The 17414-nt window shown below is 52.9% G+C and overlaps 1 protein-coding gene and 1 long non-coding RNA gene across 3 annotated transcripts; one reads left to right on the forward strand and one right to left on the reverse strand.

Moving 5' to 3' along the window:
- Positions 1–1010: 1010 nt before the first annotated feature.
- LOC112426904 (uncharacterized) lies at positions 1011–7730 on the reverse strand. The gene is made up of 3 exons (XR_003018295.2): positions 7541–7730; positions 6658–6874; positions 1011–1122 (listed from the first exon to the last, which is right to left on the reverse strand). It is a non-coding gene; the product is annotated as an uncharacterized lncRNA (long non-coding RNA).
- A 178-nt stretch (positions 7731–7908) lies between these two features.
- LOC105482882 (mitogen-activated protein kinase 3) lies at positions 7909–17328 on the forward strand. 2 transcript variants are annotated; one of them, XM_011743307.2, is made up of 9 exons: positions 7909–8094; positions 9119–9301; positions 12892–13081; positions 13265–13381; positions 13643–13757; positions 14141–14272; positions 14423–14532; positions 14628–14782; positions 16729–17328. In XM_011743307.2, the coding sequence occupies exons 1-8, from the start codon at positions 7925–7927 to the stop codon at positions 14748–14750; spliced, it is 1140 nt and encodes a 379-aa protein (XP_011741609.2). In that variant the 5' UTR covers positions 7909–7924; the 3' UTR covers positions 14751–14782; positions 16729–17328. The 2 variants fall into 2 exon arrangements, with proteins under 2 accessions (XP_011741609.2, XP_070940451.1); XM_071084350.1 differs by lacking the exon at positions 14141–14272.
- Positions 17329–17414: the final 86 nt, after the last annotated feature.

Below are 17414 nucleotides of genomic sequence, written 5' to 3' on the forward strand. Positions count from 1 at the left end.
ACTGAGATCGCACCACTGCACTCCAGCCTGGGTGACAGAGGGAGACTCTGTCTCAAAAAAACTAGTAACCAATGAGAGTCAAATCTGGGCCTTGCATTACAAAGGACAGAGACAGGGAGAAAGAGAGATAGAGAGAGAAGAGCTTTCCCTTGCTGGAGTTACTGAAAATGTCAGACATGAATCTGCAAGTACTAGCTGCCATCTGGCTACTCTGAAAGGAAAGGGTGGCTGAGAATGGAACCAACTCAGAAGAAAGTTGAGCTAAGGGAGGGATCAAAGCCCTAATGATACTGTTTGAGTGTGTGGAGCCAACTGTGTCTTCACAGTCAGTAAGCCAGTGCACCTCCTTTCTTGCTTGAGTCCTTTTGAGTTGGGTCTTTGAAGACTTGTTACTGAAAGATTCCTGCTTACTACAACCTCATCAGGGCCATAGTTTAGGCATATCTGAGGAGGAAGGAGACAGACAGAAAGGAACCCAGTTAAGACCAGCCTGGGGCCAGGCGCAGTGGCTCACGCCTGTAATCCCAGCACTTTGGGAGGCCGAGGCGGGCGGATCCCGATGTCAGGAGTTCGAGACCAGCCTGGCCAACACGGTGAAACCCCGTCTCTACTAAAAATACAAAAATTAGCCGGATGTAGTGGCGGGCGCCTATAATCCCAGCTACTTGAGAGGCTGAGGCAAGAGAATTGCTTGAACCCGGGAGGCGGAGGTTGCAGTGAGTTGAGATCGAGCCACTGCTCTCCAGCCTGGGCGACAGGGCAAGACTCCATCTCAGGAAAAAAAAAAAGGACCAGCCTGGGCAACATAGCCAGACTGTCATGTCTACAAAAAATTTAAAAAATCAGGCCGGGCGCAGTGGCTCACACCTGTAATCCTAGCACTTTGGGAGGCCGAGGCAGGGGGATCACTTGAGGTCAGGAGTTTGACACCAGACTAGCCAACATGGTGAAACCCATCTCTAATAAAAATACAAAAAGAATTAGCCAGGTGTGGTGTTACATACCTGTAGTGCAAGCTACTTGGGAGGCTGAGGTGGGAGGATTTCTTGAACCCGGGAGGCAGAGGTTGCAGTGAGCCGTGACTGTGCCACTGCACTCCAGCTTTGGTGACAGAGCAAGACCCTGTCTCAAAAACAAAACAAAAAAAAAAGAAGAAGAAGAAGAAAGAAAGAGAAAGAAGGCAGGAAGGCAGGAGAGACGGAGAGAGGGAAGGAAAGAAAGGAGGAAGAGAGGAAGGGAGGAAGAGAGGGAGGGAAGGGAGAAAGAGAAAGATGAGTTAATACAATAGTAATGATACAATACAATAGTAAAGGCAAAGTGACATGAGAATCACAAGGAAATATCAGACAAACTCAAACTGAGGGACATTCTACAAAATAACTGACCTGTAATCTTCAAAAGTCCAAGGCCATGAAAGACCAAAATACTACTACTACTAATAATAAGACTAAATAACTATTTCAGGTCAGGCATGGTGGCTCATGCCTGTAATCCCAGCACTTTGGGAGGCCAAGGTGGGTGGATCACTTGAGACCAGCCTGGGCAACACGGTGAAACCCCATCTCTACCCAAAATACTAAAATTAGCTGGGCGTGGTGACACACACTTGTGGTCCCAGCTACTCAGGAGGTTGAGGTGGGAGGATCATTTGAGCCCGGGAGGCAAAGGTTGCAGTGAGCCATGAGCGCACCACTGCACTCCAGCCTGGGCAACACAGCATGACAATGTTTCAAAAAAAAAAAAAAAAAGTGCCAGACCTTGAAAATCACAAAAAGCTAAGAACTGGTTTAAGATTTAATCTGGAGCCAGCCGAAGCGGCTGTAATCCCAGCACCCTGAAAGGGTGTAATCCCAGCCTGTAATCCCAGCACCCTGAAAGGCCAGGGTGAGAGGCTCACTTGAGTCTAGAAATTTGAGACCAGACTGGGCAACATCGGCTAGACCCCTTCTCTACAAACATTCTAAAACTTAGCCAAGCCGGGCGCCGTGGCTCACACCTGTAATCCCAGCACTTCGGGAGGCCAAAGCAGGCACATAACTTGAGGTCAGGAGTTCGAAACCTGCGTGGCCAACATGGTGAAACCCCATCTCTACTAAACATACAAAAATTAGCCAGGCATGGTGGCGTGTGCCAGTAATCCCAGCTACTTGGAAGGCTGAGGCAGGAGAATCACTTGAACCTGGGAGGTAGAGGTCAAGGTGAGCCAAGATTGTGCCACTTCACTCCAGCCTGGGCGACAGAAGGAGACTCCATCTCAAAAAACAAACAAACAAACAAACAAAAAACACTGGGCGCAGTGGCTCACGCCTGTAATCTCAGCACTTTGGGAGACTGAGGCGGGTGGATCATGAGGTCAGGAGATACAGACCATCCTGGCTAACACGGCAAAACCCCCTCTCTACTAAAAATACAAAAAATTAGCCAAGCATGGTGGCATGCGCATGTAGTCCCAGCTACTTGGGAGGCTGAGGCAGGAGACCCGGGAGGCAGAGGTTGCAGTGAACCGAGATTGTGCCATTGCACTCCAGCCTGGGCAACAGAGCGAGACTCCGTTTCAAAAAAAAAAAAGAAATTAGCTAGGCGTGGTGTGTGCTAGGGTGTGGTGGCAGGATCAGTTGAGCCTAATAGTTCGAGCCTGCAGTGACCTATGATCTTGCCACTGCACTCCACTCCAGCCTGGGCAACAGAGCAAGACCCTGTGCTAGAAAAATAATTCTGCCAGTCACGGTGGCTCATGCCTGTAATCCCAGCACTTTGGGAGGCTGAGGCAGGTGGATCACGAGGTCAGGAGATCGAGACCATCCTGGCTAACACGGTGAAACCCCATCTCTACTAAAAATACAAAAAATTAGCCAGGCGTGGTGGTGGGCGCCTGTAATCCCAACTACTCGGGAGACAGGCAGGAGAATGGCGTGAACCCGGGAGGCGGAGCTTGCAGTGAGCTGAGATTGCGCCACTGTACTCCAGCTTGGGTGACAGAGAGAGACTCCATTTCAAAGGAAAAAAAAAGAAAAATAATTCTAAGAATGCAGTGAGCTGTGAGATAGGTAATGAGCTACCCCGTGGGGTAAATTATTCCTAGACCCTTCCCACCTCTGTAAGCTTCCCCATAATTTTCTCTCTCTCCCTTTTTTTTTTTTTTTTGGCAGGGTCCCTCACTCTGTCACCCAGGCCTGAGTGTAGTGGCACTCAGTGATAGCTCACTGCAGCCTCAACCTCCTGGGCTCAATTGATCCTCCCGCCTCAGCCTCCCAAGTAGCTGGGATTATGGACACATGCCACCACACCCAGCTCATTTTTGTATTTTTGGTAGAGATGGGATCTCACTATGTTGCCCAGGCTGGTCTCCAACTGCTGGGCTCAAGCAATCAGCCTGCCTTAGCCTCCCAAAGTGCTGGAATCACAGAGGTGAGCCACCACGCCCAGCCAGCATCATTTTCCAGTTAAATTTTAATAGTATCTACTTCATATGGCTGCTGTGAGGATTATAGGAGGTAGTGTACATAAAAGTATCTGGCAAGCCAGGTGCGGTGGCTCATGCCTGTAATTCCAGCACTTTGGGAGGCCAATGCGGGTGGATCACCTAGGGTCAAGAGTTTGAGACCAGCCTGGCCAACATGGTGAAACCTCGTCTCTACTAAAAATACAAAAATTAGCCGGGCGTGGTGGCTGGTGACTATAATCCCAGCTACTTGGGAGGCTGAGGCAGGAGAATCACTTGAACCCAGGAGGTAGGGGTTACAGTGAGCTTGCACTCCAACCCGGGCGACAGAGCAAGACTCCGTCTCAAAAAAAAGAGAAAAAAAAGTGCCTGGCACAGAAGAGATGGCAAGTCTACATTAGTTGAATATGCATCTATGAACCAGAACAAATCCCAGTCCAGTCCTCCAAGGAAATGCCAACCTCAGTCACTAGAGGGGAATCTCAGTCACACTCTAACTGAGCTTCCAGCAGCAGGAGGTGGCAGCTTGCCGCTCTGATACACCAGCCTTTCCTATGCCGGGAAACTCACTCCCACTCAGCAAACCTGGCTCCATGCTGAACTCTATGGTGTTTTCTCTGAGTCACTATTTTCTCCTGCAGTTGCAAAATGATATGGCAAAAGTCCCTCTAGGGTTTTTACTGCTTACTGAGTAACATCCAAACTCCTTGCCAGAATCCAGAGCCTTCCTCAATCTGGCCCCAACCTACCTCTCCAGGCTGAAACCCCATCATTTTTTTTTACTGCAGCCATGCTGGACAAGCTATGCTTCTGCCTCTATGCCTCAGCTCACCCTGATCCTTCTCCTTCATGCCCTTCTTCAGTCCCGACCTTCTGCAACCCTACCTTTTCTCTTCTTTTTGTTTTTTGTTTTTGAGATGGAGTTTTGCTCTATCGCCCAGGCTGGAGTGAAGTGGTGCAATCTCAGCTCACTGCAACCTCTGCCTCTCGGGTTCAAGTGATTCTCCTGCCTCAGCCTCCCAAGTAGCTTGGATTACAGGCACGTGCCACCAAATCTGGCTAATTTTTGTATTTTTAGTAGAGACGGGGTTTCATCATGTTGGTCAGGCTGGTCATGAACTCTTGACCTCAGGTGACCTGCCTGCCTTGGCATCTCAAAGTGCTAGGATTACAAGTGTGAGCCACCAAGCTCGGCCTGCTTTTTTTTTTTTTTTTTTTTTTTTAATTTTTTGGCCGGTTGCGGTGGCTCACGCCTGTAATTTCAGCACTTTGAGAGGTCAAGGCGGGCAGATCACGAGGTCAGGAGTTTGAGACCAGCCTGGCCATGGTGAAACCCCATCTCTACTAAAAATACAAAAAGTAACCGGGCGTGGTGGCAGGTGCCTGTAATCCCAGCTACTTGGGAGGCTGAGGCAGGAGAATCATTTGAACCCGGGAGGCAGAGGTTGCAGTGAGCTGAGGTCTGCACCATTGCACTCCAGCCTGGGCAACAAGAGTGAAACTCTGTGTAAAAAAAAAAGAAAAGAAAATTTATTGTAGAGGCCGGGCGCGGTGGCTCAAGCCTGTAATCCCAGCACTTTGGGAGGCCGAGGCGGGCGGATCACAAGGTCAGGAGATCGATACCACAGTGAAACCCCGTCTCTACTAAAAATACAAAAAATTAGCCGGGCGCGGTGGCGGGCGCCTGTAGTCCTAGCTACTCAGGAGGCTGAGGCAGGAGAATGGCGTGAACCCAGGAGGCGGAGCTTGCAGTGAGCCGAGATCGCGCCACTGCACTCCAGCCTGGGCAACAGCGTGAGACTCCATCTCAAAAAAAAAAAAAAAGAAAATTTATTGTAGAGACAGTGTCTCCCTCTGTTGCCCAGGCTGGAGAGACGTGTCACAATCATAGCTCACAGCACCCTTGACCTCCTGGGGCTCAAGCAACTCCCCCACCTCTGGAGTAGCCAGGACCACAGGCATGCGCCACCACGCACAGCTAATTTTTTCTTTTTGTAGAGATGGAGTCTTCCTATGTTGCCCAGGGTGGTCTCAAACTCTTGGTCTCAAGGGATCCTCCTGCCTTGGCCTCTCAAAGTGCTAGGATTACCAGTGTGAGCCCCCACACTTGGCCTGTTTATTTATTTATTCTTTTATTTTTTTGAGACGGAGTCTCGCTCTGTCACCCAGGCTGGAGTGCAGTGGCCAGATCTCAGCTCACTGCAAGCTCCGCCTCCCGGGTTTACACCACTCTCCTGCCTCAGCCTCTCGAGTAGCTGTGACTACAGGCGCCCGCCACCTCGCCCGGCTAGTTTTTTGTATTTTTTAGTAGAGACAGGGTTTCACCGTGTTAGCCAGGATGGTCTCGATCTCCTGACCTCGTGATCCGCCCGTCTCGGCCTCCCAAAGTGCTGGCATTACAAGCTTGAGCCACTGCGCCCAGCCGGCCTGTTTATTTACTGTTTTAGAGATAGGGTATCAATATTATTAAAAGAGAGAGAGGAAAAAAAAAATAGAGACAGGGTCTTACTCTTCACCCTGGCTGGAGTGCAGTGGTGCAATCATAGCTCAATGAAGCCTCAAATTCCTGGGCTCAAGTGATCCTCCTGCCTCAGCCTCCCAAACAAAGCACTGGGAGTGAGTCACTGCACTGGGGCCTAAATTGATTTATATATTTTGTCTCTTCAGTAGCTTGGAGTGTGTATTTTATCTCTTCAATAGATTGGAGGCCTCCACCCAGAAGCCAGTAGGTAATTTGCCCAAGGTAACACAGGGTACGTAAGTGACAAGTATGGAATTCTCTTTTTCTTCTTTTTCTTATTCTTCATCATTAAACTTGAACAAATATCAGATTCTATCCCAGGCAATCAGGCTCTGGGGAGTTCTTTCTCTTAAATACAGATTCATACTATATAGTAATCCTTTATCAGCCACAGTACCTAGCTCAGAGCTTTGCACACAGTGCCATGCAATGCTTTATCAAATGAATAACTAAAAAAACTCATTGATCTAATTAGCACCTCTTGAACCTTCACTGACCTATGGGCCACTGGGAATCAGAAACTCAGTCTCATTAATCTGAGTGAGACTGCCTGGCTGTGGATCTAATTATGAGCAATTTCAGAATCATAATTACTGTTCCATTTTGTCTCTTGATCTGTAATGCATCCAAGGACCTACTCCCAGCTTCTCAGGGAAAAAAAAAAAAAAAAAAAACCCACTACATGATTACTTACTGAAGGTTGGGAGCTGTGTGTTTTTGTGAAGCTTCCAGCTCACATCTTTGCTGTGAAATGAGGGGGATGGACTGGATGATCTCCGAGGGCCCTTTCTTCAGTTGTAACAGTCTGAGATGGACAGGTGTGATCCCAGAGTTTTGGGAGGCCGAGGTGGGAGGATCCTGTGAAGTCGGTAGTTTCAGACCAGCCTGGACAACATCGCAAGACCCAGTATCTACCAAAAAAAAATTATATTTTCTTTTTTTGAGATGGAGTCTCGCTCTGTCACCCAGGCGGAGTGCAGTGGTGCAATCTTGGCTCACTGCAACCTCCACCTCCTGGGTACCAAGCAATTCTCCTGCCTCAGCCTCCTGAAGAGCTGGGATTACAGGCGCCCACCACCATGCCCAGCTAAGTTTTGTATTTTTAGTAGTGACAGGGCTTCACCATGTTGGTCAGGCTGGTCTCCAACTCTGTCCTCAAGTGATCCGCCCTCCTCAGCCTCCAGAAGTGCTGGGATTACAGGCGTGAGCCATAGTGCCCAGTCCCCCAATTTTTTTTTTTTTAATTAGCAGGGCGTGGTGGAGCGCACTCATAGTCCCAGCTCTTTGGGAGGCTGAGGTAGGAGGATCACTTGACCCCAAGGAGGTTGAGAATGCAGTCAGTAAATATTGCACCACTGCACTGCAGCCTGGACGACAGAGTGAGACCCTGTCTCTAAAAAAAAATAAAAACAGTCTAGGATTCTGAGAGGCATGGAATTAAAAAGAGCCTCTGTCAGAAGACATCATTTTGAGTCTCAGCTCTGTCATTACTAGTGACCTTACTCAAGTTAGTTAGCCCAACTCTCAGATTCCCCATCTGTAAAATTTGATTCATTTATTAGAACAGTTTTTTTAACCTAGGGTGATCTCGGGCCCAGGTTCTGGTGGGCTGCCGCACACATTGGCTGGGTGGCTCTGGTAGGTCACGCCCTGGCCGCTTCGCCTTCGAGAGGAGGGTGAGGACAGTCTCCGAGGCGGCGCTGCCGAGCCTCCCCGTGACTTGGTGACCGCGGAGCCAGCAGAGACCCCCGGGTTCCCGCACCTAGGGCGAGAAGGGCGGGCGCGCGCCCGGGGTGGGTCACGTGACGGCTCCAGGCCCGCGCGGGGCCGGGGGCGCGCGGGGCCGGGGCAGGGGCGGGGCCTGGAGCGCGCGGCCCTGCGGGTGACAGGCGGGCGGGAAGGGGCGGGGCCTCGGGCGGGGCCGCCGGGGGGAGGAGGGCGGCGGGAGGGGAGGAGTGGAGATGGCGGCGGCGGCGGCTCAGGGGGGCGGGGGTGGGGAGCCCCGGAGAGCCGAGGGCGTCGGCCCGGGGGTCCCGGGGGAGGTGGAGATGGTGAAGGGGCAGCCGTTCGACGTGGGCCCGCGCTACACGCAGCTGCAGTACATCGGCGAGGGCGCGTACGGCATGGTCAGGTGAGGGGGCGTTCCGGGGGAGGGGGCGCCCTCAGGGGAGGGGGCTTCACAGGAGAGGAGGGGGAGGCGCCGAGCGCTTTCCGGGACGTGGAGACGCGGAGCGTCCCGAGGAGGCAGGGGACTCGGGATGATCGGGAGCGTCCCAGGGAGGGGACCCCTGAGTGCTTTCTAGGGGAGAGGGCGCTGCCTGCGTCCTCAGGGGAGGGGGCTTGGAGGCTTTGAGTCCACCCTTCTGTAATGACGGGAGGGGCATCTGAGTGCATGTGGGGGCCCGCGGGGACCCTAGTGACACGGGGCGAGGCCCAGAGGATGAGTACTCTCGGGGAGGCGACATCCTTAGTGAAGAGGCAGTGGAGGGCCCGTTTTGGGGGAAAGGGTGTCTTGGATTCCCCCTGTGAGGCAGTGCCAGGGAGCCTGGGGTAGACGAGCCGAGATCAGGGTGGGGCAGGGCTTTGGCCCCACCACCACCACCATCAGGTGCCCAAAGAGAGATGAGGGGGCCAGGAGTGCCACTTGCATGTTTTGGGAGGGGTCTGTGAGTGCCCCCGGCCCCACCGTGAGCTCTGGGACAGCCCTGCTGCCCGCTTCCCTCACCCTAGGACCCGCCCCTGCCCTGTCCATTCTCTCCTGCCCCTCCCCTGGCTGCCGTTTTCCCAGTATTTGCTCCATGGTGTGCCCCCAGCATCTGCACCCCCGGACCTGTCTTGGGTTAGGGAACCTTTCCTGGGAATGGGGGCGAAGGGTTCAGGGCCAGTAGAATGGAAGGGGATTGAGGAGAGGGGAAGTCAGTGAGCAGTCAGTCTCTTCCTCTGTTTGTAAAGTCACCGAAGGGCCGCCTGGCTGGTCCCCAGCTTTCTCTCTGGAGATCCCAGCCCTACACAGCAGGAAGGAACCAGCATTGTTTATGATTTGACCAGAGCCAGCTCCTGCTCTCTCCCCTCCCTGCCAAGGCCTGGGTGGGGCCACCAGGCCCGGACTCCCCCTTTGTAAGGCCACAGCAGCAGCCTCTCTCCGGTCCCCTCAGCTCGGCCTATGACCACGTGCGCAAGACTCGCGTGGCCATCAAGAAGATCAGCCCCTTCGAGCATCAGACCTACTGCCAGCGCACGCTCCGGGAGATCCAGATCCTGCTGCGCTTCCGCCATGAGAATGTCATCGGCATCCGAGACATTCTGCGTGCGTCCACCCTGGAAGCCATGAGGGATGTGTATCCTTCACCTTGCCCAGTCGGCTGGTCATACACAGCCTCCGAGCTGGGCTGGGGACCCGTTGCTTGCTTTCTGTTTCCATCTTACCCACCACCCTCCAAAACAAACCCAGTAAAATAAACTTTCCTGCAGAGGAGAAGCCACAGTGTAACAGGACTTAGAGGCCTCTGATGAACCCAGGCCTGCTGCAGCCGGGCAATATGGCCTTGAGCAAGTCAGTTCTGTGCTCTGTGCCCCAAGGGGGAGGGCTAGACAGGATGGTCTCTATGGGAGTGTTGTCTTCTGACATCGGCAGTTCTGAGACATGACCCAGCTTCTGCCCACAGTCACTTCTTGCTAACAAATGGATGATTCTTTCCTCTCTTTCCTCCTTCCCCAGACTGGAAGGGAGACAGGGAGAAAGCAAACTGTCAGCTGGGCATGGTGGCTTATGCCTGTAATCCCAGCACTTTGGGAGGCTGAGGTGGGCAGATTACCTGAGGCCAGGAGTTGGAGACCAGCCTGGCCAACATGGTTAAACCCTATCTCTACTTAAAAGTACAAAAAAATTAGCAGGGCGTGGTGGCGCATGCCTGTAATCCCAGCTACTTGGGAGGCAGAGGCAAGAGAATCGCTTGAACCCAGGAGGCGGAGGTTGCAGTGAGCCAAGATCGTGCCACTGCCCTCCAGCCTGGGTGACAGCGTGAGACTCTGTCTCAAAACAAAACAAAAACAAAAAAACTGCCTTTCTTGAGGTCCTACTGCGTGTCAGGTACTATACATGCCCAATGCTTTTTTTTTTTTTTTCTATTACACCTCCCAACTACCCTATGAGATAGGCTTTGCAGCTTCATTTCAAAGATGAGGGCAGGGTGCAATGGCTTACGTCTGTAGTTCCAACACTTTAGAGGCCAAGACCAGAGGATCAGTGGAGGCTGGGAGTTCAAGACCAGCCTGGGCAGCATAGTGAGACCCCATCTCTACAAAAAATTTAAAAATTATCCAGCTTTGGTGGTGCATGACTGTAGTCCCAGCTACTTGGGATGCTGAGGCAGGAGGATGGCTTGAGCACAGGAGTTCAAGGCTGCAATGAGCTATGATTGTGCTACTGCACTCCAGCCTGGGGGACAGAACGCGACCCTGTCTCAAAAAAAAAAAAAAAATGAAGAAGCTGAGGCCCAGAAAACCTAAAATCAAGTGTTTCTGTTGCTGTCTCCTCCTCCCCTCCCCCAGATGGGAACTTGTCCTTCTTAGGACTTCTCACTCAGAGCCACACCCTAATCACCTGTGGACTTGCACCTTGCCCAGGGAGGGACAGCCTAGCCTTTGTTGTCCTCCCCTGATACTGCTTTCCTAGTTTGCTGTCCACTTCCTGTCTGGCTCTCCTTAGCAACTTGTGACACCTGTCACCTCTTCCCTACCCCACCCACCCACTCTCAGTCCCAGCCCTCCACCCAAGAGCGGGGATTTGTATTGCGGTGTCTGCAGCCCCCACCACAGACTGTGGACAGGAAATCTCTGTGCTCACCCCCATCTCGCTGTGTGGTCTGAAGCAAGTCACTGCGTCTCGCTGGGCCTCCCCAGCTCTAAAACAGCAGGGCTGGTCCACATATCCTCTGAAGACCCTTTCAAGGCAGATTCTTATTTTCTTTTTTTTCCTTTTTGAGATGGAGTCTCCCTCTGTCACCCAGGCTGGAGTGCAGTGGCTGGATCTCAGCTCACGACAACCTCCACCTCCCAGGTTCAAGCTATTCTCCTGCCTCAGCCTTCCAAGTAGCTGGGACTACAGGCGCCCGCCACCACGCCCAGATAATTTTTGTATTTTCAGTAGAGACAGGGTTTTGCCCTGTTGGCCAGGCTGGCCTCGAACCCCTGACCTCAGGTCTTCAACCCATCTTGGCCTCCTGAAGTGCTGGGATTACAGGTGTGAGCCACTGCACCTGGCCTCAAGGCAGATTCTAAAAGACAGCCCTGACTTATTTTTCCAGAGACAAGCCAAACGGCATTTGTGGATTTATTTATTTATTTACGCATAAGCTTTGTTTTATCTTCAAATAGAAAAAGACATTTTACTCCTCCATCTTCTGAGGTATGGCCAAGCACTCTTCTTTGAGTGGGAGTGTGCTATTGGGAGTGTCTCCTCATTTTTCTTGCACAAACCATTCCCATAAGGCAGGCATTTATTTTTAAGCAAACATTTATTGCATGCCAGATGGTGTTCATACATTATCTCATTTAACTCCCTCAACAGCCATGTGACTCAGGCATTGATATTAGTAATAATAGTTCATGTTTGCCTAGCACTCACAACTTGCCTAGCACTGGGCTGACAGTTTTACATGCGCCATCTCATCTAGTCTTCACAACCACCCTCAAAAGAACCATTATTTCATGGCTCGCACCTGTAATTTCCAGCACTTTGGGAGGCCGAGGTGGAAGGAACACTTGAACCCATGAGTTCAAGACCTGCCTGGGCAACATAGCAAGAGCCCGTCTCCACAAAAAGAAAACAAACAGGCCGGGCGCGGTGGCTCAAGCCTGTAATCCCAGCACTTTGGGAGGCCGAGACGGGCGGATCACAAGGTCAGGAGATCGAGACCATCCTGGCTAACACAGTGAAACCCCGTCTCTACTAAAAATACAAAAAACTTAGCCGGGCGAGGTGGCGGGCGCCTGTAGTCCCAGCTACTCGGGAGGCTGAGGCAGGAGAATGGCGTGAACCCGGGAGGCGGAGCTTGCAGTGAGCTGAGATCCGGCCACTGCACTCCAGCCTGGGTGACAGAGCGAGACTCCGTCTCAAAAAATAAAATAAAATAAAATAAAAATAAAACAAACAAACAAAAAACACATTATTTCCCCTACATACCAGATGAGAAAGTTGAGGCACAGACAGGTTGAGCTCCTAAAGCCAGTAAGTAGTAGAGAGGAGATTTCAGACTTCCATGGGTTAAGTCCAGAGTTGCTGCTCTTCTTGTAGTTTTCTTTTTTTAATTAATTAATTTATTTATTTTTGAAACAGAGTCTCACTCTGTCATCCAGGCTGGAGTACAGTGACATGATCTCGGCTCACTACATCTGTCTCCCGGGTTCAAGTGATTCTCGTGTTGCAGCCTCCCGAGTAGCTGGGATTACAGGCACATGCCACTGTCCCCAGTTAATTTTGGTATTACCAGTAGAGACAGAGTTTTGCCATGTTGCCCAGGCTGGTGGTCTCAAACTCCTGGCCTCAAGCGATCCTCCCGCCTCAGCCTCCCAAAGTGCTGGGATTACAGGCGTGACCCACCACTCCTGGCCCAAGTTGCTGCTCTTAACTGTGAAGTTCTCCGGCCTCCCACAGTTTATTATTATCCCTGTTTCCCCGGTAGGGAAACTGAGGCCACAGAAGTGAAGCCCCTTGCTCAGGATCAGCAACTGTGACGCGACAGAGGCTCAGAGCCCTGCCGCTGGGTAACGGCAGCAGCTTGCCCAGCTGGTGGTGCAGGTTGGCAGATCTATTGAGTCCCAGGGGCCCTGGCTGGAGGAGATGTGCAGCCTCGCCTTCAGAGCCTGTTTTCCTTAACCAAGTGCCTCCCGCTGCCCCCTCCCCGGGGGTCTCCGGAACCATCCTCAGCTACATTGTGCAGGACCTGATGGAGACTGACCTGTACAAGTTGCTGAAAAGCCAGCAACTGAGCAATGACCACATCTGCTACTTCCTCTACCAGATCCTGCGGGGCCTCAAGTACATCCACTCCGCTAATGTGCTCCACCGGGATCTAAAGCCCTCCAACCTGCTCATCAACACCACCTGCGACCTTAAGGTCAGAGGGTTGGGCACCTGTCCCCTCCTCCCCCAGGGTCTGGGGCTTCCAGGTGACCAGTAGAAGCCTTGGGCAGGAGAACATTGCAAGCAAGGGGAACAGTGGAGGCAAAGACAAGGGGGCGTGACTGCTTAAGCTGCAGAGGCCTTGAGCACCGAGCTTAGCAGCTTGGTCTGATTCCAGATTTGCGATTTCGGCCTGGCCCGGATTGCCGATCCTGAGCATGACCACACCGGCTTCCTGACGGAGTATGTGGCTACACGCTGGTACCGGGCCCCAGAGATCATGCTAAACTCCAAGGTAGGAGGGGCTGCCCACTCCTGAAGGGAAGGGACCAGGTCCCAGGAAGCCCTGGAGCTACCTCCGAGCCAGACACCGACCCCCATGACACAGGAATTCCACCCTCTGGGCCTTGGGCTCTGCAAGGAAGCTGAGCATTGAGCCCTCCAGGCCTCTGCCTTCTGCCTGGTGTTGGATCTAACTTGGCGATGGTGGCTTGGTGCAGAAACAGGACCCTGTTGAGGCTGGCCCAGGAGCCCACCACTTCCTCCTCTCTCCCAGGGCTATACCAAGTCCATCGACATCTGGTCTGTGGGCTGCATTCTGGCTGAGATGCTCTCTAACCGGCCCATCTTCCCTGGCAAGCACTACCTGGATCAGCTCAACCACATTCTGGGTGAGGGAGGCCCGTCTGGCTGAGTGGGGGATGATTACCTTCTCCAAGGTGAGATTTCTCAAGAGTCCAAGTCAGGGATACCATCACGTGTGGGGCGCCTCCAGCATCTCATGGTATCTCAATGAGGTATAGATATTATCCCCATTGGATAGATTGGAAAAGCAAGTCTAAGTCCCACACCTAAGGAGGCACCAGACCTAGGATTTGAGCCTCGGTCTGCCTGAATCCAGCCCCCTTGCTCTGCACCACCATGCTAATGACTAGGAGGTAACTGAGGGATTGGCATGGGTTGCTGGGCTGGGGGTCTTGTTCTTGCCTTGTTGCCTGTTCTGTTCCCAGAAAGAAGGAGGTGATCATTTACCAAGTCACCTCCTTATCCACAGGCATCCTGGGCTCCCCATCCCAGGAGGACCTGAATTGTATCATCAACATGAAGGCCCGAAACTACCTACAGTCTCTGCCCTCCAAGACCAAGGTGGCTTGGGCCAAGCTTTTCCCCAAGTCAGACTCCAAAGGTTTGAGAGACATGAGGACGGGTGTGGGATAAACCCTGGGTGCCATGGAGGGTACGGGAGCCCAGCAGCAGCTGGAGGAGACAGGCAAAGTGATGCTTCTGGGAGCTTCTCCAGTCTTCCCTGTGACCCCTGACTCCTGCCCTTCCATAGCCCTTGACCTGCTGGACCGGATGTTAACCTTTAACCCCAATAAACGGATCACAGTGGAGGAAGCGCTGGCTCACCCCTACCTGGAGCAGTACTATGACCCGACGGATGAGGTGGGCCAGTCCCCAGCAGCAGTAGGGCCAGGGGCAGGGGGGTAAGTAGGCATCCCCCATGCCAGGCCTGAGCCTTGCTGTCTCTGCCACCCCAGCCAGTGGCCGAGGAGCCCTTCACCTTCGCCATGGAGCTGGATGACCTACCTAAGGAGCGGCTGAAGGAGCTCATCTTCCAGGAGACAGCACGCTTCCAGCCTGGGGCGCTAGAGGCCCCCTAACCCAGACAGACATCCCTGCACCCTGGGGCCTGGTGAGTGTCCCCATGGCCGGCACACAGATACGCTGATACTAAATACCTGTATCTATATCTATCTATATCTCTATCTGTATCTGTATCTATATCAATATCTATATCTGTATTTGTATGTGCCTCCATATAGCAGCAAGCTTACCCTGCACCCATGCTCGGTGTGTCTGGTGACAACAGAAGTGCCCGGGGGCTGGGTGCAGTGGCTCATGCCTGGAATCCCAGCACTTTGGGAGACTGAGACTGAGATGAGTGGATCACCTGAGGGTCAGGAGTTTGAGACCAGCCTGGCCAGCATGGCGAAATCCCATCTATACTAAAAATACAAAAATTAGCCAGGCACAGTGGGTCACTCCGGTAATCCCAGCACTTTGGGAGGCTGAGGCGAGTGGATCACCTGAAGTCAGGGGTTCAAGACCAGCCTGGCCAATGTGGTGAAACCCTGTCTCTACTAAAAATACTAAAATTAGCCGGGTGTGTAGGCATGCGCTTCTAGTCCCAGCTACTCAGGAGGCTGTGGTGGGAGGATTGCTTGAACCCGGGAGGCGGAGGTTGCACCACTATACACCAGCCTGGGCAACAGTGAGACTCTGTCTCAAAAAAAAAAAAGGGGGGGCCAGGCACAGTGGCTCACATCTGTAAGCCCATCACTTTGGGAGACCAAGGTGATGGATCACGAGGTCAAGAGTTCGAGACCAGCCCGGCCAACATGGTGAAACCCCGTCTCTACTAAGAATACAAAAATTAGCCAGGTGTGGTGGCGTGTGCCTGTAATCTCAGCTACTTGGGAGGCTGAGGCAGGAGAATTGCTTGAACCCAGGAGGCAGAGGTTGCAGTGAGTTGAGATCACATCACTGCACTCCAGCCTGGACTACAGAGCAAGACTCCATCTCAAAAAAAAAAAAAATGCCCAAGTGCTGCCGAGACTCATGGCCCACCCAGTCCTCCAGCCCCAAATGTCTCCACCTGTCAACACCCTGCATCCTCCAGCCCCAGCAGCCATTCTAATCTCCTTCTGGGAACAGAACTGGTAAAGAGGCAAGAGGTCACTGAGGGGCCCTGTCACCCAGGTGAGGACCCGAGCCAGGCTTCGGCTCTGGGTGTGGCAGAAGCAGGTGGGGCCATGATTGCTTTGGGAGGGGCCCAGCAGCACCCAGCCTGACCCAGATTGCCAGGCCTCCTCACACCTGCTGCCAGATCAGCAGTTCACATAGCTGTGGGGACCCTGCTGGGCCTGCCCCCACCCACACTGCCTCCTTGCCTCCTCTGGTCTCTTCCTGTCTTCAGCCAGGTGTGGCCTAATAGGAAGCAGGCGTGCATACCTGGGCTCAAACTCCAGCTGTGCCACTTAGTAAGTGCTGTGTGATATTGGGCAAGGCACCTCACCTCTCTGCACCTCAGTTTCCTGGAGTCAGTTCTATTTATCTTTTTTTTGTTTTCGTTTTTTTAAGACAGTGTCTCACTCTGTCGCCCAGGCTGGAGTGCAGTGGTGCAATCATAGCTCAATGCAGCCTCAAATTCCTGGGGCGCAAGGGATCCTCCCAGCTGGCTGGACGAGCCATTGCAACTGGCTAATTTTTTTTTTTTTTTTAAGTTGGGGTCTTGCTATATTGCCCAGGCCAGTCTCAAACTCCTGGGCTCAAGTGACCCACCCACTTCGACTTCTCAAAGTGCTGGGATTACAGGCATGAGCCACTGTGCCCAGCTGAGACTGTTCTAATAATGAAAGCATAAAACCCTAAGCATTGTTCTAAGAGGTTTACATGTCTTAATTCCTTTAATCTTACAGCAGTACCTCCAGCTAGGTACTATTATTATCTCCATTTACAGATAAGGAAACTGAGACCCAGCCTATCCAGCTGTGAGGGTGAGAGACGTTCAGGTCAGGGCTCCCTCGGGTCTGCCTGGGGTATGCTAATGACTCCTTTTCTGTCTGCTTCTCTCTTTAGGACCTGCCTCCTGCCTGCCCCTCTCCCGCCGGACTGTTAGAAAATGGACACTGTGCCGAGCCCAGACCTTGGGAGCCCAGACCAGGGTGGAGCATGGGCCTGGCCACCTCTCTCCTTTGCTGAGGCCTCCAGCTTTAGGCAGGCCAAGGCCTCCTCCCCAGCCGCCCTTCCCACAGGACCTCGGGGGCTCAGTGGCCCCAGTTCAATCTCCCACTGCTGCTGCTGCACCCTTACCTTCCCCAGTGTCCCAGTCTCTGGCAGTTCTAGAATGGAGGGGCTCTGGCTGCCCTGACCTGCTGAGGGGCAGGGGTGGAGGGTGGGGGTTGCTGAGTAGGGACTCAGGGCCAGGCCTGCCCCCCTCATCTCATTTAAACCCCACCCTATCTTCCCTGAAGGAACATTCCTTAGTCTCAAGGGCTAGCATCCCCGAGGAGCCGGACTGGGCTGAATCCCCTCCCCGTCAAAGCTGTCACTTCGAGTGCCCTCGCTGCTTCTGTGTGTGGTGAGCAGAAGTGGAGCTGGGGGGCGTGGAGAGCCCAGCGCCCCTGCCACCTCCCTGACCCATCTAATATATAAATATAGAGATGTGTCTATGGCTGACCCTGGCTCTGTCTGTGTTTGCGACGCCTCCGCCCTGCCCCGTGCAGCTCTGAGGACAGACTCCTGCAGCCCAGCTGCTGCTTGAC

The sequence above is a fragment of the Macaca nemestrina genome, chromosome 18 (genome assembly GCF_043159975.1).
Source record: "Macaca nemestrina isolate mMacNem1 chromosome 18, mMacNem.hap1, whole genome shotgun sequence".
Classification (NCBI taxonomy): domain Eukaryota; kingdom Metazoa; phylum Chordata; class Mammalia; order Primates; family Cercopithecidae; genus Macaca; species Macaca nemestrina.